At 36.5% G+C, this 20,943-nt stretch overlaps 1 protein-coding gene across 1 annotated transcript; it reads left to right on the top strand.

The window, feature by feature from the left end:
- The first annotated feature begins 3,913 nt into the window (after positions 1-3,913).
- Positions 3,914-15,700, top strand: LOC134843718 (helicase domino-like). The gene is made up of 3 exons (XM_063859964.1): positions 3,914-4,301; positions 6,749-10,079; positions 13,410-15,700. The coding sequence occupies exons 1-3, from the start codon at positions 3,978-3,980 to the stop codon at positions 15,578-15,580; spliced, it is 5,826 nt and encodes a 1,941-aa protein (XP_063716034.1). The 5' UTR covers positions 3,914-3,977; the 3' UTR covers positions 15,581-15,700.
- Positions 15,701-20,943: the final 5,243 nt, after the last annotated feature.

Here is a 20,943-nt window from a genome sequence, read left to right as displayed (position 1 = left end):
GTGATCACCTGTTCGTATAAAACCAAACACAAATCCTCACTAAAATGCAACAAAATTCTAAGTAAGAAAAATAATAAAAACAGAAAAATGAGCCCACCTGAAATTCAAAGGTGACCAATGTCTACCTTTCGTCGAAAAAAATGTCTGGTACCTAATTGCCACGCGTTTTCCTCCCCCCACTAGTGATCTTATGGGGTTTCACAAAAGCTGTTTATATCCGGTCCCCCCTACCAAACCAACCAGCGTACCAGTCTTAACTCGAGTTGAATTTTGGATCTCCACCTAATATTACCAACGCGTGTTAATTTCTAATGTAACTAAGTCAACGATGTCGACTAATTAGTTACTCTAATTTCCCCCTTTTTACAATTTACAACCGCCAACCTCTAACTTAACCAGTCCCCCTTCTAACCTCCCCCCTTTCTAGCCCCCCTTCTTAAGCCTAAAAGTTACTTTAAGCGCCGGGTGCTAAACCTCTCAAGAGAAAACCGTAGACCTGTTTCCAGGCCTGCTCAAGTAAAAACGTTCTCAAAACTGGGGGATTTCGCTTATCCAATTTTACACTTATCTCCTATAATGTAATGTGGATTCTAACGATACCCGTTCTGCCCAACTTGAGAACTCGAGAATTGCCAAATCCTTCTTGGCTGCTTTCCCACTCGACTGGTCACCTGTTCCAGTCCAGTCTCCTATTGGTTCAGCTCAAGTGTCCCTGAACCACTTTCCCACTCGGCTGGTCACCTCTTCCAGTCAAGTCTCCTATTGGTTCAGCTCAAGTGTCCCTGAACCACTTTCCCACTCGGCTGGTCACCTCTTCCAGTCAAGTCTCCTATTGGTCCAGCTAAGTTCCAAGCTATCTGAAAACCCTTGACGACGCCCCACTTCGGGCACTTTATTCAGTTTACTGGTTTAAATTGCTAGGTTGATCGAAACGATCGAACTTGTAAAACAGTATGGGTATACTATTTAATTAATATAAAGGTTTGATCCAACTAATCTGGTGTCAAAGTCACTGTCTTTTTTCGTTTTATGGTTTTTATTCCTTTTTCTATTCTTTTTTGGGTTTTGTTTTGCTTTTTGTCTTTTTGCTCGTGTTTTTGTCTCCCTAGTTGCCCCCCTTTACTCGGTTAGCTAAGCCTCGTTCGGAGAGCGTACCAGGAAATTTTCTCGAGTTTTCTTAAAAAGCTATCACGGTACAACCGGAAGGTTTGCACGTTCCTGTCGAACCGTACCGCCGGTACTCTAGAATGGGCATTCAGCCCGAAGCTGTCTCAAGTGGGTTCGACTCCGTAGTCTTGATGTCGTAAACACCCAGGAGCGCCATAAAAACACTATGTAACATTCGTCTACTGCAGTCACACATGAGGCTTAAGAAAAATAGGCCCTATAACCACTGGCTCAAGGGTCAGGGACACTATCTCTTGTGTTTTTCTACCTCAAGAACGGTCGGAGCCAGTTCGGTTCGTTTGTGACATGAGACTACGACCCGTTACAGCTTAAAGGCTACTACTAAAATATCCCCCCACTCTAGAATTAGAAACGTCCCCATACTTAGGTCTCTAGATACCCAAAATACATGAACGCCGTTAAAAACCGGGTTGGAACAATCCGTTAAGTTGCTTTTTGTATTAGACAGTGGAACTTTGATCCATTTCAGATGGATCAACCTAAAACTCGCCTTACCTCAACATAACAATCATAAAACACACTCTAGAATTTAAATTTGTACTCACATAGTAGCACGCTCAAGAAGTGGGAAATAATCCAGTCGGTAGTTAACTCAAGAATTAAATAACGTAACTAAATGAGTCTAATGTTTTATAGTTTTGACAATGAGAACGAGTTTATACTCTAGACAATAGTTTTCTTGTGAACCATTAGGACACTCAAGCTGTCCACCTTTCCACCGAAGGTTCACTCTAGTCCAGTTCCGAATAATACTCCAGTCGTTATAATCCAATTCGAGGGAATGCTCTCGTCTCTGTCACAGATGGGACAGCTCTACTCTCGATTATGATAGTGATGGAAATTGCGAATAGCAATTTCCTACTGCTTTTTCTTACGACTTTCCCGCGTGTGTGTCTCAATCGTTCTGAAATTGTTCTAACTTCTTTTTCTGATTTTCAGTTCTCGCGAGAAAATCGTGCATGACAGGTTCCATTCGAAATTTTGAAAAATTAAATTTCACTCCAAAATCAAGTGTTTTTTGCTCCTCTCAAGGTCAAACTTCCAAATATGACCGACTGGCACATTTTGGTGATTTTTTCAACATCGGATCGACAAAAACGTTACTGCTCTCCGGCTTCGACCAGAACGCTCAAATTAACTTAATTACATGCAAAATGGTGAGCTCATGGCTGGGTCTCAGTATCCCCAGACCACGAGGTCACTCCTAAAGTCAGGGCTACCACTACTCATTATATTACTATTGTTTTTGTTCAGTAGATAAAAATCATCATCTCCATCGAAGATGGGTCATTCCTTTCCCCTTACTCCTAGCTTCTCATCCTCGTAAAATGAATTCAGATGTTAATTAAATTCAATTCAGGACATAACAGGGAAGCTAAAAGTTTATTTAAAAAGATATGAGTTCCAGTCCCGAGACCCCTCCGGATTCTTGAATCCGGGGAAATAAGACCCTTGTCTTCCTTCCGGAAGGCTGATTTTCCACCCTTAACCGTTGTTTGCGATGGCTCTGATACTTCTGTTTTTCTCCGATTCTGATTCTCAATTTTCTCGTTGTTGTCGTCGTCGCAACTATCGTTGTTGTGTTTCTATTTTGGTTTTTCTCTAAAATGGCCGTTTTTGACGTTTCTCAGAATTATTACGTCATCATTTCGAATTTTTAAATTTAGGAATTTCCGAATCCTTCAGCCTTCACGATTTGTCCAATCTTCTGAATAACGCTCTTAATCCTTCAAAACCGCCAATTCGGAAGGTTCGCTGCTAAAAACTCGAAACTGCATTTTCGTCCATTATGGTCGAATGTCACATTACCTTTTTTTTAAACATAATTTGCGCGGAATGAGACAGTGTACATCTTGGAGTGCGGTCTGTATTCAGACAACCGCGTCTTCATACTCGTCAGTTATCAGACAAATACCATATTTACCAATCAAAATCGAGATGAGGAAGCAAATTTTTTAAATAAATAATTATTCATTTCTTCCTTGTCTCAATTGTGATCGGTTAATACTTCATTTGTCTGCTTACTGACGAGTCCGAATACGCGGATGTCTTAATACTGCAACGTAACTGTACATCTTTAAGCAGTCAGGAAACCAGTGAATTGACTCGCAGATAATAGCAGAAGTCAAGGCAAAACAGGGTCCCTTGATCCATCGTGCTCGACACAGGTCACAATCAGCACATCATCACTATCCATGATTGGTGCAACTCAACTTGAGCATTTTTGGGAAAGACCTTTATCATTATCAATCATATGTATATAATATAAAAATAACTACACAGTTTTGGGAGTGAAACTAAAACAGCTGAATTTTGGGTTAATCAAAAAAGGCCCTTTTGTCTTGACGTTGGTACGGTCATATCCAACCTGACGAAAGGGCCTTTTTTGATTATCGTGTTCTTTGGATTGTTCATATTCGATGCTTTTAAAACATCGAAGTGAAGGTTTAACTAATTCGCAGACCCAGAAGTGACTGTGTTCAGAAGTATATTGAATGTTTATAACAAGAGGTTTTGCTTTGGATATTTATCAGATGTTTTAGTTCATTATCTATTTTGCAGTCGATTCTACCCATGATCATGCTGGATTCGGAATGCCCTTTTGCAAGTCAAATTATTGCAGACTGGACACTGTTTTATCTCAACTTGAAAAGAATGAAACTATACTTTTTTTATAACTGCTTGCAATAACTTAAAACATACAATTTACCATTATTTCAGTTTTGACATTATTGAACTGATAACGTCACCTGCGGAAATGAATAGATGAAAAAGCTTATTTGAGAGATATGGAGTGTCGGCATGACTCAAGCAAATCGCTCCTTGATAAAGTGCACCGGCTTGAAAAAAGATACGAGGAACTCATTTTTCAATATTTAACGTTATCAAGTGGTAATAGTTGTTTGACTATTAACCCACATATTTTGCCGGTTTGTGTAAACCAACACTTGGAGAGTTTAAGAAGTGGTCGAGTCAAACCGTTTTCAATTAAAGAAATCAAGGTGCTACTTGGAAACGATAAATTTAATGATGTACTCGATATCGATCAATCTGTACCGAATCATTGCGATGACACTTACGAGTCAACATCTCAAGCCGAAGAGGACATCAAGGTATAATTATTTTCTGATATTAATAGTCAAAAAGAAAATTTTAGACATGCTTGAATAGTAATGGGGTTTAAATAAGAGTAATATTTTCGCCTAATTTGATATTGCAACCAGGGTACAGTTATCGTACAAAAATAGTACAAAAATACTTGTAATGATATCGTTACGCTCGCGATAAGCGAGCGTTATGAAATCGGTATGTAGTCTTTTTCCGGGCTAACAACAAGTTAAACAAAATCAGTTAAATCACTTGTGGGTGGGTACTAGCTGAGTTACTATTAACTACTGGGTGGAAGGTGTTACTACAGGGTAGTTTCAGGGGGACATGAAAATTTTTTAAAATTCTAAAGTTCAGATTTTTGTTAGGCTCAACTGGTGTCTGCTCGGAGATAGTCGGCCTTGTTTCCGCTTCGTAAAATTCTTCAGTTTTTAGTTTGAATTTCAGATGTCGTGCTTGGTATGTTTGCTTAGAGTTTCTGTTCGATAAAAACAGGTATCATGAAAATGTTAGGGATTGGGTTTTTTGAGAGGCTTTCGAAAACTTTGTGACTTGCAAAATTTTGTTTTCTCATCCTTTGACTGATTTTCAAAAACAAGCGGCATCCATAGAAGGACCACTTACACCCTTGTGTGCCGGCATGCTCCCTGGTCTCCTTTTGCTCGACCACGTTGTCTACAGCCTTCGAAAAAGTCTGTTGGGGAGAATATTTGACAGATTTTTTTCGTTTTCTCAAAAACTAACCTATCAAATCTGAGATTTTTGTTTTAACGAATAGAGCTGATTTGGGAAGCTCCCTCCTTAAGAGGCTACGCCCATTTTTTACACATCAAATTGGGGCCTTCGGAATAGTGAAATTTATGGTTTTTTTTACCGTTCAAATGTTTCGACTTTTCTCGAAAACTAACCTCCCAAACCTGAGGTAGTGGGTTCGATGAAGATAACGAGTAGTGGGAAGCTCCCCTGCTCCAGCGGCAGCTCACAATTTTTTAACACAAAAAGTTATGCTCCTCGGAAAAATTGATTTTTTTAAATCTAATTTTAACGAATTTTACCAAAAAAATACCCTCCCTTGCCTAATATGTTGATTTCAATCCAAAGAACGGGTTGTTGAAAGTTCCTTTACATGCGCGGCTACGCCCAAACATTTTTGACACGAAAAATATAGCCATAGTAAAAGTCGAAATAGCTATTTTTGACAGTTTTTTGTAACTTTTGACTTCTTGAGCTACCCTGCCAAACCTGGGTTTGTTTGCTCACTTCAAATTGCAGGTTGGGTGGTTCTGTTCTTCATAGGCGGTCACTCGCAAAGTTTTGTTCACAAAAAGTTAACGTCCCCGGAAAAATCATTTTTTGAGCGTTTTCTAAATTTTATGAGGTTTACCAAAATATATGCCATATCTGAGATGTTGGGTTCAAAAACGGGTTGTGAAAGATCCATTGCATGCGCGATTACGCCCAATATTTTTTGACAAAGAAAGTTATTTTACTCGAGAACTACCGTTTTTCCGAGAACTACCCTGCCAAACCTGAGTTTTTGGGTTAAATCGAAATTACAGGTGTGCGAATCTTTTCTGCATAAGCGGCTACGTGCAAATTTTTCGAAATAAATAGCTTTGGCTATCAGAAATTTAAACTATCTGATTTGTTGACTGTTTTTTGGACTTTTCTCGATAACTATCCTACCAAATCTGATATCATAGGTTTAATCGACACAACAGGTTGTTGGAGGCTTACATTTGTCGTTTGCTACGCCCAGTTTCAAGTGAAAGTTTTGAAACTTCGACCGTTTTTTGGAATTTTAGTGACTCTACTCGAAAAATATTGTGCCAATTCTCAGGTTCTGTTTATTCCCAAAATCGTGAAAACCGATATTGGGAATGTTCTCTACTTTTACCGACTACGACCTGCTTTTAGCAGAAAAAGTAACGGATTTCGGACAGTCAAATTTTTGAACTTTGACGGTTTCTTAGAAACTTTTTGAATTTTCTTTAAAACTACCCTATCAAATTTGAGATGAAAAGTTCAATCCAAAGAAGCGTTTGCCTGCAAAAGCGGCTAATTTTTCTTTTTCTTAAGAGAATGTCATGGGGAAAATTAAAAAATCTCAAATTTTTACTCTTATTTAGCCGTATTTCGTACCGCATCATTGTAACAAATTCAAAAAAATTCAAACACTTATATTATTTTTTAGCTTGGCTTTAAGTGTTCTTCATATAGTTGAATGAAAATTTGGGTTCACCTTGTTTCAATTTTTTTTTTCATTTATGGTTTTGTTTTCAATTTTATGATTATGTTGTATCGCAAGTGGTGCGAAGCTCAACTATGAGAAAGTGAACATCACTTTGTCATAGTGGTGCGAACGCTTGCCTAGCTTTTGTTATTAACTTCTCTGGCGGGCCTGTATTTTAATTAGAAGCTTATTGAATAGGAAGAAATTTATCAATTTTAGACTCTCAATCGAGTAGCCGAGTTGAAAGAACTCGGTTTGTGGACACAAAATGTCACTTTGCTGGAGAAGTCAACTGAACCGTCTTTTCCGAAGACCCACTGGAGCTATGTGCTGGACGAGGCAGTTTGGATGCAAGAGGAATACGAAAAAGAACGCAAGTGGAAAAAACGAGCAGCCAAAGCGGTGATTAACATCGTGGCTAAGTACCATCGGGACATCAAAGAACGAGAGACTAGGAAAGAAAAAGAGGAACAGCAGAGATTGCGCAAAATTGCCTCCAATGTTGCCAAGGAGGTGACTAATTTTTGGTCCAGTGTAGAAAAAATAGTTATGTTCAAGCGTGAGGGCTATGTTAATGCTAGGAAAAAGCAAATTCTTGATGATCAATTAGACCAAATCGTAGAACAAACTGAGAAGTTCTCAAATATGTTGCAAGAAGGCATGAACAAAAGCGACAGTGAAAACAGTGACCTTGAAAGCAACGATGAAAATGAAGGATGTGGTGAAAGAGTTGGAGAAATATCGGCTCTGAAAAAAGAGTCTGAAGTTCCAATTGATGAATTGCTTTCTTCAGTTCTGCCGAAAGATGTTCTTGAAAATTTGAGAAAAGGTTCGTTTCTGCCGGGACCAAAATCGGATTCAGAAAGCGCGTCTGAAAATGGATCTTCAGAAGATGAAGACGAGACAAGCTCAGAAGAAAGTGATTCTATCTTGACTCGCGACGAAGATGAGACGCCAGCCATCAGTTTGAGATCTTCAGATGTCAATGAAAATGAATCTACTCTAGTTGAAAAAGAAAAGAGACGATCGCAAACAACGAAACCAAAATTGGAAGATTTAGAAATGAACTTGTTTGAAAAACTCGAAAGCGGCTCACTTGATTCGTCGTTTGAAAATCCAGACTTAGATGATATAACTGCTAATGAATTCAGCGACGAAACTCCGCCTAAGAGTGAAAATGAAACAGAAACTAAATTTGCGATTAAACCTGAAAATGAAACTAAAGAAGAAAAGGAAGATAAAGCAGAAGAAAGTGAAATGAACAGTGCTTTAGATGGATTTACTCAAATGGCGGAACAACTGCAACCAAAAGGGTATACTTATCAGTCAACTGAAGTAAAAATTGAGGTCCCTTTTCTATTGAAAAACACCAAGTTGAGGGAGTATCAGCATATTGGTTTACAGTGGCTGGTTACAATGTATGAGAAAAAACTGAACGGAATTTTGGCCGATGAAATGGGTCTGGGAAAAACAATCCAAACTGTGGCTCTGTTAGCATATCTGGCCTGTGTTCAGGGGGATTGGGGTCCGCATTTGGTTGTTGTTCCCACAAGTGTTATGCTGAACTGGGAAATCGAATTCAAAAAATGGTGTCCCGGATTCAAAGTTTTGACGTATTACGGGTCAATAAAAGAACGCAAGCAGAAAAGACGTGGATGGATGCATATTAATGCGTTTAACATTTGCATAACATCGTATAAACTTGTAATCCAAGATGCAAAGTGCTTCAAAACTAAACGCTGGAGGTACTTGGTTCTGGACGAAGCGCAAAACATCAAAAACTTCAAGTCCCAGAGATGGCAAGTGTTGCTTAATTTTCCATGTGAGTGGCGATTGTTACTTACTGGAACCCCTTTGCAAAACAGTCTCATGGAATTATGGTCATTACTTCATTTTTTGATGCCAAATGTTTTTGAGAATCACCGCGATTTCAAAGAGTGGTTCTCAAACCCCTTAACAGGCATGATCGAAGGCAGTCAAGAATACAATGAAAAGCTAGTAGCCAGGTTGCATAAAGTTTTGAGACCATTTTTGCTGCGAAGAATCAAAGCAGAAGTGGAAAAACAGATGCCGAAAAAGTATGAACACGTGATCAAGTGTAGGCTGTCGAAAAGGCAAAGATTTCTCTACGATGATTTCATGTCTCGAGCGACGACAAAAAATACATTAGCTGCTGGTCACTTTATGAGTGTAATAAATGTTTTGATGCAATTAAGGAAAGTTTGCAACCATCCTGACATGTTTGAACCAAGACCTATAGTAACTCCATTTAGCTGTGAGTGCTTGGAAATTTCTATGCCATCTTTAGTCATAGGCATCACAAGTCATCATGATCCCTTGAACAAAATCAATATTAGATCAAACTTTAGATTGTTTTCTACTGAATTTTCTTCTTGTCACTGCGTAAAGCCATGTTCGTATGAAGAAATCTCAAAAGCTGATGATTATGTTGACCATAATATCAGAGCCAAAGTTCAAATTCCAAATAGTTTTATATCACAAACATTGGGAAGTTTTTCTATTTCACAGATTATGTCATTCGAGCCAGATTTGAGTGCAATTTTAAACGGCCAAAACGCGGGCGTAACGCAAAAGATTCGTCTCGCGTCTGGGAAAAATGTGATTAAAATAGTCCCAGCTGATTCGAATCGAAATTCCAATAGCATTTCTACTAGATTTAGAAATTATGAAATCAGCGTAAAGAACTCGCGTCGCCAAATTCTGCGATCTATGGCTAGCATAAGTTGCCGAAAATGTATGCTGCTCTCTCTCAAACCAAACATCGTAGATCTCTCTTTAGTAAGTTTCCTTCAAAAATCCTTTTTACAATCTTTTTGCAACGAGACAAGTTTCAGGTTCTCAGGAAGTTTTGCAATTGCACAATCGAATGAATTTAAAAGAAATTCTGTTCTAACTAGACGGAAGTTATTTTTCGAATGCTGCCCAAGTTTGATTAATCTCATATCAGATCATTATGAAGTTGCTGCAAAATTAGATTTTGAGCTAAGAACATTTCTGTTGTATATCCCTCAAGCAGTATCTAGAAGTGCTAGTCTCACATCATATCGGACGAACAGTCGAAGAACTAACACCGAGAGTCTTTTGAGACTCACTTGCAGTCAAGTGCTTCAAAACAGTTCATACCTCCAATTACCGATTTCAAGATCTCAAGCTTTGTTTCCGGAAACGAGGTTGATACAATACGATTGTGGAAAACTACAGACGTTAGATTTTCTTTTGAAGCAGTTAAAAAGCGAGTCACATAGAGTTTTGATTTTCACCCAGATGACCAAAATGCTGGATATTTTGGAAACATTTTTGAACTATCACGGACACAGATATTTACGACTGGACGGATCAACGAAAATAGAGCAAAGACAGTACTTGATGGAAAGATTTAACACTGACTCGAAGATATTTGTGTTTATTTTGTCGACTCGTAGTGGAGGCATAGGAGTGAATTTGACAGGTGCTGATACTGTGATTTTCTACGACTCCGACTGGAATCCAACAGTGGATAGTCAAGCACAAGACAGATGTCACAGAATAGGTAAACTGTCAAAGTTTTACTAGGAACGTTTTCTCCTTTTCATTAATAAGAGTCATGACCGTAGTTAATACCCTTTTTATTTTTTTTGTTTTTTTTTCAGGAAAAAAAATTTGTTCCCGCTAAAATTTGATTTTTCGCGTTTTGATTTCAGATTTTTTTTAAGTTGAAAGGAAGGCAAATTGCTCTACCGAACAGCAAAAAAATAAAGCTCACGAAAAACATGATCAACTTCTAGTTTCGAAAGTTGATTTTGAGTTTCAGATTTCCTTATTTTTCCTGTTTTTTTTTGCCTTCATGACTCTTTTGCAACTGTATGTTGGCTATGTTTAGTTTTAGCAATGAGTATTTAGTTTTAATAATCGATGTGGAAACTCTTATTTATGCCGTTTTGTTTTTTGTTCATTATTGTGGAAAAAGTCTTTGCTCAAGGTCAAATTTGTTTTTCGTGGTTCGACTTTTTATTACTTAAGTGCACATAAAAATTATTTACCAACTGCACAGCAAACTGAGCTCTCCATAACAAAGTCCAAATGGGGCAAAATGGGATTTATTTTAAAGGTTCTTTTAACTTTAAGATTCCAAGCGAAATAAAATTTTGTCTATTGATATGTTTTTCTCACATTGTTCTTGTGTTATCTAAAACGTACCAATCAGAAAAGCTTCAAGTTTAAATTTTTTTTGCATTTCAAAGTTGAAAATCTCAGAAAAAGTCTATCATTTTTTATGTTTCCTTCTGTGGATTGTCAATATTCCCAATGTCTCTAGTAGGTTTGATTTTTTTTCGCATAGTTCTTTGATTTGATATTTGCACGCATGAAAATCATCCCGACAGCGTGAATAATTTGTTTGATTGTTGAGTTAGTGGTGACATTTCCGAGATCTTAGCATCTTGGAAATGTCACAAGATAGAGACAGTTGCAGCTGAAATTTGAGCAGTCATAGGAGGTGTGTTTCAACGAAACAGTCAGCAGTGAAAGACAATATACAGTTTTCTCGAGCAGCAATGCCTGAGCGCTTGAAACGTTGCAGCCAATCAAATCAAAGAAAACTCGGATTTGCTGCTAACTGACGCACTTGATATATTCGGCAAACCAACCTTTCCGCCCGTTGACATTCCACCTTGTTAATTACGAATGCAATTGTTCGCTTACTAAATTTAAAGAAGCGAACGGCGTTGGGGACGGTTGTTTGTTTAAGTGAGTGTCGCGGGGTTTGTGTTGCTTTTTGTAGATGAAAAGTGTCGGAATTGATTGAAATTTGGTTTCAAGGTTTTTGGACTAGCGCGGATTGTGTGAAAACATAAACGTAGCACCATTGCGGTTTTGAACCACCGATTCACTATGAATCATAGAGTAATTTTACTTTGCTTCCTTAAATACGGTGTAAAATTTAAAGACAAAAAATACTAAAATAAGTTCTAAAAAAGCGACCATTTAAAAATTTTCATGGAAAAGAAATTCGAACACCAGACGCTCTGATTGTGAGTCATTTGCTGTCTAACTAAGAACATATCATTACAGTCATTGAGAGGCAAAGCTGTCTAACTAGGAACATATATCATTACAGGACTGAATTTTTGAAAAAAAAATTAAATATTTCTATATACAGTTTTTTAAGGAATTTTTATAAGCATGAGGTAGATCTACTGAGTTACAGCGCACATTCATTGCACTATGTATTTATCGCATATTCATGTGGTCTTACTTGATAGTTTTGCACAATGTTTAATCAGGTTGTCTTTTGTTCGAATTCAGTAGTCCCCGAAGGTTTTCATTCCGGGCTTTTTTCTATTGGCCACAATGAACATACCGGGCTCGGTTTCTTAGTTTGTGTGCGCGAAGTCCGGCTTCTATGTATTAAAACCTTTTTTCGGAAAATTAATGCGAATGTTGCTCAGGTGGCAAAATTGTTTTGTATCTATCTAATTTGGGACCTAGGAAATTAGACGATAAGTAAATTAGACGGATGCTACAAAAACGAAATTAGACGGAATTTATTTTTTTACAGATCTGACATTTTAGACGAAAGGGAAAGGGCCAACAAAAATTTTTCTAAGTTTCACAAATACAAAAAGAACATAAAATCTCAATACCTATCAAAACAATTAGTTTAAATGAACATAAAATGTCAAATCTGAATATTACAGGAGAGTTTTGAATTGAATAAATTATGCATGATTGACTTGTAAAGTTTTTGGCCACCGAAATTGAACTGTTGTCTACAAACAATTTTATTATTCTAACGCAATTTGTGTGCAAACAAAGTTAATTTCTCTCCATTTCGTCTATTTTCTCACAATTGCAGTTTTGCAAAACCGTCTAATTTCTTTTTAAATACCTCCGTCTAATTTGCTTATCGTCTAATTTCTCAACCCCCATCTAATATTAATTTAGCGTTTCACCTCGCCTATGCTTAAGAAGTCCTTATGCTGACAAAATAATTAAAATGCCAAAGTAATGCAATATTAAATATGGTTTTTGAATTCGAAGTTTTAAATATTTTGTACAAAGGCTGAAGCGAAATTCGTCGTTTTTGCCATACGAACAATTAAATGCAATTTTCCAAATAACCCTTAAATTGGGAGTTGAAAGTGTACTCTCAGGGTTCGCAAATCTTGCCTTCAAGTTTGATTGCTCAAATATTTCAAGTATCCGAGATATGACGTTTTTTATGGTTTTTTAAGAGGTTTCCAAAAAAGTTGAGATTTTAAAAGTTTCATAATTTTTAAAGTTCCCAATCCTTAAGGTGGGTTTTGTCAGGTTTCTCTGAACGGCTGCAAATTTTGCGTCCAAATTCGACTGCTCTAATACTTTAAGTTTCCGAGATGTGATGTTTTTTTCATGATTTTTTCAAAAAATTTAAATTAACTTGGAATTACTAAATTTCACAAAATTTGAATATCTCAACCCTTTAGTTGGATGTTAGGAGGGTAATCTCAGGGGTTGCAAATCTGGCCTCCAAATATTACTGCTCAATTTCCTTTGTTTTCCGATATATGGCGTCTTTTGTTTGATTTTTTCTTTTTATTATTTGTCCAATTTTTCAACCCTATGGTGGGGGCTGTCAGGGTGCCCTCAGGGGTTCCAAATCTGTCCTTCAAATTTTACTGTTCAAATCTTTTTGTTTTCCGAGATATGGCGGTTTGATTATTTTTTGCAATTTTATTCAAAAAAAAAACTTTGATTGAAAACTTTTTTTTGAAATTTTCAGCCCTTTATTTTGATGCTGTCGTGTATTTATCGGGTAATGTTTTTAAAATATTGATTTTTGCAATCAGAGAATGTATTTTGAAAAATATAATTAAAATAAAAATTGTGTATTTTTAAATAGGACAGACGAGAGATGTGCATATCTACAGACTCATCTCAGACAGGACTGTGGAGGAAAACATAGTGAAAAAAGCGACTCAGAAGCGACTGCTGGGAGATCTGGCCATCGAACATGGCAACTTCAACGCCGCCTTCTTCCAGCAGAACTCCATCAAGGAACTATTCGAAGTCGACGAACAGAATGGAAGCGAAGTATCTGTTTCTGTTGCTGAAAAATCACTGGAGTCTGAAACGTTAAAGAAGGATAGCGAAATTAGTTCGATAAAAGAGAAAAAGGCTGAAATTAAATTACAGCAGGTTTTGTCGAAAGTCGAAGACGCGCAAGATGTGGATGCGTGTATGTTATTGGAGAAAGAACAAGTCGCAGACTTGGCAGAGTTTAACGAAAACGAAGACGACTCAACTAATACTGCATTTTGTGGTGAAGTGTACGCGAATGTAGATCGCGAGGTGGCTGAGATCACAGAAAAACTGTCTTCAGTTGAAAGATATGCATTCAAGTATGTAGAACACTGTTTAGAACCACTCACTCCGGAATCGATAGAATACGCGGTGAACTCAGCGCTGTTTGCACAGAAAAATCAAGGCGAACACACGAAGTCGAATAAGTTGCAAAATGAAGTCGAAGGCCACAGTCCTACAAAGGTTGTGAAGAAAAAAGCGAAGTCGAAGCTAGCGAACACGATGAGAGCGTCTTCTAGGATAGCTTTGAATAAAGAGAGAGAGGAGTTCAAAAGAACGAATATTGACTGTTTTGATGGAATCGAAACCGACTCGGATACAAATAGACAGTCAAGAAAACGAGCTAGAGCTAGTTTGATTGAACAAGCAACAGATTTGGCAAATAATAATGCGTCTAGATCATCAAGGGGTAGGAGGATGAAATTAAACGAAATGTCTGCTGAAAGCACGCCTAAAAAGAGCAGAAGTGAACGAAAAGCGAACAAAAAGTCGCCGGGTAGGAAACCGAGAATAATTTTGCACGACGTAAGAAAACAATCAGATTTGACAGATTCAAATTTGTCGGCCGACGAAATTACAGAGGCGGTTTCACTAGGAGAAGACAGCGAGCTGGATTCTCGTAATTTATTAAACACTGACGGGGAGGAGCAACGCACAGAGTTTGAACGAATGTACCCGGCTAGAAAACGAATCAAAGTTAAGTACGATGATTATGTAATTGACGAGAAGGATGCTACTCAAAGTGCACAAGGAGCTACAATTAGTAAACGAAAATCAAGTAACCCAAGGAAGACTATGGGTGCCAAAGTAAACCGAGTTATCGGAACTGCTAATGCGCCGATAGATATTTTAAGTTCAAGAGAAGCTTCTATAAATGGAGATGATAACGACGAAGACGATGAAGATGACGATGATCATGAGGTGAATGAGTTAGCTTCGAGTAGCAGCAGTACCATACCTTATAACCTCAGCGATGCAAGTAGTTTAGGAGCAAGGTCCATAAACAGGTCTTCGTTTATGAATCAGTTCAACTCTGCTAGTCTTATTAGAGGCGGTACCAATCAAACTAGATTCCAAGGATACCGGTTAGCACCTGTTCTTGATAACATGCATCCTGGGTTCCAAAGGGTTCCAGTGACTTCGGTGCCAAGATATCATCACCATCCAATGCCAGTAAGAGTCCCACCCGTGAACATAACTGGATATTCACACAACCACAATCAACAGACATCGCCTGTCAGTTCGAACACAAACATATTTCAATTGTTCTCTAACGGGGGTCTGGAATCACCTGTGAAAAGTCCAGTCTTTTACCCACAGCAAAATTTCCAGATCCCTTCTCTACCCCCGTCGATGCAAGTACTCCGGAACCCAAGTATTACGACAACAAACGGTCAGCATCATTTGATCAGATCAACCTCGTTTTCTCACATACCCTCCTCTTTACCGTCATTTGCACACCGACAAAGCGTCATAACTTCGACTTCTTCCTTAGGAATGAACCAAAGACCAACCTTTATAATTAAACAGAACACAGTTCCAACGTTGAGGATCCCGAATTGCATGAATGCTGCTAACTCATTGATGCGACCTCAAACCGTGAATATGAACCGAAGTAGTTTCCTGCCGCCGACTTTGATTAGACAACCAAGCAGTGGAGGTGCTGCTAATGTCGTGAAGACCCCTAGATACAACTTGTTCAACGGGTAGAAAAGTTAGAATTAAACTCGATTGAATTGCGTATAATTTAAAACTTATGCTACAACTTTAATATTCCTGAAAAATAGATCGTATCAATTTTTGCTGTTTAACTTCTATTTTGTGAACCAGTAAAATAATAGAAACTTTCTTTTCCTCAAAATGAAGGCGTAGTTTATGTATATGACAGTGGAATTTAAATCTCTTTTGCGCTCGGTAACTTATTTTTATTCCAACAACTTGATGTGAGAAGGAACAATGTCGCTGGGTATTTTTTCCTGTCGATTTAGATTTTGGTATCATATTATAGCCCTGTTGACCGTGATTCCGATATCAGAAAAAATCAAAAAAATGTCTCAAGAAAAACGGGTCTGAATTTTTGATTTGAACATTCATATTTTTGCAGACTTATTAAGTGTCAATGAATGTAGAGATGTCACTTATATAGGTCGTGATACTTTTTTTTTCTATGCTGAAAGTCTTTACCCTTGCGATTATCAAGGGTGTTGCAGCCTGTTACTAGTCTTTTTCTCCGTAAAAAATATTTTCACAGAGTTTGCACGGGAAAATTTTAAATATATTTTTTGCTTTATTATAAAATGCAATTCAATCAACCATCTGTCGTATAGGTAACAAGCCTAATTTAGACGGCAAACACTTGTGGCTCGAATCCGGAATTCTTGTGCTTTTTCCTGCGTGTGATTATTTTTGTCGGCTTAGTTCCCGTAGCCCGACTTTTTTTAAATGAAATTCCGGCTTTTTCCAAGTTGCTGTTTTACGCATCCTTGAGACGACAAAGCCCGAGAGTAAGATTCCAGTAACGACCTGTTGTTTCACAAACTGAAAGGTTCCGGTTATATTATTTAAACTTTTGTGTGCTTATTTTTGTCGACATAGTTCCCTCAAAAAGACATAGTTCCCTTGGAAATCTCCGCTTCTTTCTAGCTTTCAAAAAAATCCTTGTAAAGTTTCTAATTATGCAGGTAATTTTTTCTAGATACTTTGGGCTTTTTTGCAAGTTTTATAAATGTTTTCGACAGAAACGATTTTTCCAAGGTTTTTTTCGATTTTTATTTTCATGTGATTTGAAACAGTCGTTCATTTTCGTATCGCAAGTGATGCGAAGCTCCGCTTCGCTCCTATTGGTCACGCCGAATTTGATCTTTTGCGCTTTGACTTTCTATTTTTTGAAGCTCAAAGCAAATTCATTTGTCAAAAGGAAGGCAACTTACTCTCCAATAACGAATGCGGAAATGGCGCCAAAAATGTGAACGACTTCAAGGTTCGAAAATAGATTTAAATTTAAAAATTTTCTAGAAGGATGAAAAAGTTACCGATTGATCTAGTTTTCTCTAATTGGTCTAGTTTTGTTACATTAGCGAAAGAAATTGTACTTGAACTAGACTTTTTTTCCCGTAAATGTTTTTCGTACAAATCCTACTTGCTTTTCTCTGATGGCCAATGGTTCTTGAATTGTCGGACTTTCGTTTGTCGGCTCATGTTTGAATAGTCGGAAGTTTGGTTGTCTGCTCAAGTTTTGTCGTCTTAGTTACCACATCACGGATTTTGCTTGTGCTGTCAGCAGCTTTCATTGTAATAGCAACTGTTATTCAATGTAGTTTCAGAGAAACTGGAAAGTTTTTAAAATTTCAAAATCATTTTTTTTGTTTATGGTGTGTCTGCTTCAAAATTGCGGGCTTAGTTGTCTTTTTAAGAGTAATGAATGTAGTGAAGACTTATATAGGTCGTCTTGCTGATTTTTAAATTTTTTTTCAGGAGAAGTCTAATAACTACAGATGTGCATTCATACATATTGATGCATTTATGAATGCACTTAGGTATATATGCACTTTTTGAGTTAATTGAGCTTCATCTGTTGAAAGAGACGTAAATAGCACTCTCCAAATACGAACGTGGAAATGGCACAAAAAAACGTGAACGATTTCTAGATTCGAAAGTGGAATTTAGGTTTTTGGATTCCAGCGCAATAAAAACTTTACCTATTGATCCAGTTTTCTCTAGTTGGATTCATGTTATAAAAAAAGCGCCAATCATAAATTGTTCTAGAAATTCATAGAGCTTAAAGGTTTTTTTTTTTGAAATTCGAAAATTGAGTTTTTTTCAACAAAGTTAGTTTTTTATGCACATTGCGTTCATTACTCTCTCAATCTTCGATTGGCTATCTTTAATTAAGAGTTTTTCTTGCTCTGTAGGCAACCTCCATTGAAGTTGCAAGAGCAAGTGTTGTTCAATGTAGTTACAGGGAAGACTTGAAAATTGTTTAATAAAAAGATTGGGTTTTGTTTCCTCTTCATGTTGCTAATTGCGGTCTTTGTTTCCTCGTTTTGTTGCTAACTTTTTGTATAATTGACTGGCATGTTTGCCTAAAATGATCTTCTACCGAGACTCACGACATTTTGAAATATGGTAGACTAATTTTTCGATTTTTTATGTTTTTTTTATGTTTGTGTTATATCGCAAATGATGCGAAGTTCCGCGAAAAAAGTGTTGATCGTGTAAATTTTCGAAGTTTCAAAGTAATATATGTTTATCTTCGATTTTTATAAGTTTCCATAAAGTCATTAATTTTCATTTTTTCTGTTTCATTTTAATTTTGTCTTAGTTGTTGTTGGTCTGAAGATGCTGTTTTACTTGCTAAGCAGCCGAATATCCTCGTTCTTTATATAAAATTGATTTGTTGCATCCATTCACTCAGCGAATTAGCCCAACAAAATCTCCAGCAGTTGCAAGGGTTTTGAGGAACACCTCCGTTAAAAAGATATCCTCAATCATTCGATAATCAACCCATAATCAGAAAAATAGCAAAATTAATGCTTGCTCGAAAGCTTTCAATAAGCTTAAATTTAGCAAAATGTGTTCTGGGATTGTAGATAGCAAAAATATTGCGAACTTAGAACGTACATATTTCTTTCTTATATTCGATATAACTGATAGGTACTCAGTAGCAAGGTTATAGAGGTTCGAACATGGTACAATAATCAATAATTTCAGTCCTGATTTTTGTTCTGCTTTTTGCGGTCGAGTCTCAAATTTTTGTTTGTTCATACTCAAACGAAGTGAGGACATCTGAGTCGTGTTGTGATTTTTTTATTTTCAAGAAGAAATTTGGAAAGTTGTTCACGCTCAAATTTGTTTTTTGGCAGTTTGAATTTTGATTTTATTCTAAGCTCTATTCAAATTTATTTGACGAAAGGAAGGAACCTTTAGCTGCAATTCTAAAAAATACCCTTTCCGTAAAAAGATATCCCTAATCATTGGATGATCAATTTGCTTTTTTCAAGCCATAACCAGAAAACTCCTAAAATGAAATTTCAATTGAAAGAGCAAGTTTTCCCGGTTTGTAAAAATAGCAAAATTATTACTCACTCGAAAACTTTCAGTAAGTTTTAATTGAAAAGAATGTGTTTTGTGATTGTGTAAATTACAACATTATTGCGAACTTAGATCTAAATTTCTCTCTCTTACTCATTCGATATAGTTGATAGGTACTCAGTAGCAAGTTCATAGAGAGCTCAACATGGTACATTCCAGTCCTGATTCTTGGTCTGCATTTTGCGGCCCAGACCTCGAAAACGAAGTGAAGACATCGGACGTACTGTTATATAATTTTTTTAATGGAGAAGTTTGGAAAGTTGGTCACGCTCAAATTTGTTTTTTCGCAGTTTGAGTTTCGAGTTTTTGTAAGCTCTATTCAAATTCATTTGATAAAAGGAAGGAATGTTAATCTCCAATACCAAAAAATCAAGTGGACAAAAACTGGAGTTTGAATTTCGAAAATATTTTTTTTCTGTCCCCGCAGAGTAAAATGTTCTCAAGTTGGATAAGTTTTTATCAATATTGTACACCAAGAGCTCAAACTTGATAAATACAAAACTCTTTATTCCAGTTTTCTCGAATTGTTTTGTTTGGAAAAAAAGTGAGAAAAAAATTTATCTGGAATTTCAAAAAGTCAAACTTAGATTGTTTCTATCTGTCTGTTGGCTATGTTTTAAGATATAAATGCTCTATAGCCACGTTTTTCAGAGGCAATTCAAAGGCAGTTTTCTGCTATTTCTGTTTCTAACGGGTTTCTGGGTTTTAATTGAAATTTTTCGTTTACTTTGCGGCCTACTTTTTTCATAAGTTATTTAGGGTATTTTGCTTTTTTATGCTCGTTTTTAAAACCTTTTCTAATTAATAGCTGCTTAGATGCATCTTTTTGAAGTGATATTCGAAAGATTTGTTAACACTTAATTGCTCGTGGTCTATAAATTGAAACTCTTAAATGGTTTTCATTTTTAAATATCTTATTAGATTTTGCTCAATTTCGAACCTTAAAATGCTATTTCAATATTGTTTTTAGGTATTTATTGGACCAGAATTATTTGTCTTTCAAAGATCGTATGCATTTTTGAGTGGTGATATGTTGCTTGATTATGTGTCAACGAACTTATCGAAGATACTTATTGAGGTCGGGTGTTTTTTTTCGTGTTCTTTTCAAGAAGTCGTTTAATTTGATTAAAAAACGGAAGTGGAGCGAAAATTTTTAATTACTTATAGTTTTGAAAGAAGTTTTTAACTAGATTTACGACAGATTTCTTGGCGGAATAAATTATTATCAATTTGCCCAATTTTTTTTTGCGTAAGTTTTATGAAAAATGAATCAATCATAAAAAAAGTAGTTTTCTTTCTTTTTTCAAAATTCGAAATTTAGAAAAAGATAAAAAAAATAAATAGTAACTTGTTTTGTTTCGGTTTCCTCTAGTTGAAAATTTTCCAACCTTCTGTTGGTTATTCAACTTTAGTTGATATAGTTGAATGTACAATTAGTTGATATTTACCACTTTTTTTCAATTACTGTTTTTCTTTTTTTTTTTCAACCATTTTTCAAACCATCAGTCCTAAATGTAGCGCCAAGCAATTTTATAATATAGCCTTACTATTTTTTTAGCTACTGGCTGTTTTCCCGTTGATTTAAAATTATTTTTGATAGTTTCTTATGATAATTGCTTCTGCGTGTATCGCAAGGAAGACAGCGAAGCTCGTCTCAGGGTTTGTTTGCTTGCCTTTTGATCAGCAAGGATTGCGCAGTCGAGTCCTGGAATTGTTCCGGTAAATAGTTTTGTTCACAGGGCTCATCTATACTCATTCATCTCTTTGTCCGCTTTGTTGAAAACATTTCAACAGACATATTTTGACTGTGATTGTTTCAAATATTCGTTTTCTTTTTGAAATTTACTATTTATGTCAATTGCAATTTTACCGTTTATGTGATTTGTTAAAACTTTGTTACGGGTTGGTAAGATCTTCCGATGCTAGTTTCGCATTATTTTGTCTTGCATGTTTTTGTTCCAAAACTATCTTGTTCAGTTTAA

The sequence above is a fragment of the Symsagittifera roscoffensis genome, chromosome 4 (assembly GCF_963678635.1).
Source record: "Symsagittifera roscoffensis chromosome 4, txSymRosc1.1, whole genome shotgun sequence".
In the NCBI taxonomy this organism is placed as follows: Eukaryota; Metazoa; Xenacoelomorpha; order Acoela; family Convolutidae; genus Symsagittifera; species Symsagittifera roscoffensis.
The sequence above is the reverse complement of the archived record's forward strand: the minus strand, read 5'-3'. Positions and strand labels throughout refer to the sequence as shown.

What these genes read in the sequence shown, in the direction of transcription:
- LOC134843718 (XM_063859964.1), top strand. Translation starts at nt 3,978, where the DNA reads ATGGAGTGTCGGCATGACTCAAGCAAATCGCTCCTTGATAAAGTGCAC. An exon ending in AAGCCGAAGAGGACATCAAG is followed by an intron (nt 4,302 to 6,748) that starts GTATAATTATTT and finishes TATCAATTTTAG; the next exon opens with ACTCTCAATCGAGTAGCCGA. An exon ending in AGACAGATGTCACAGAATAG is followed by an intron (nt 10,080 to 13,409) that starts GTAAACTGTCAA and finishes ATTTTTAAATAG; the next exon opens with GACAGACGAGAGATGTGCAT.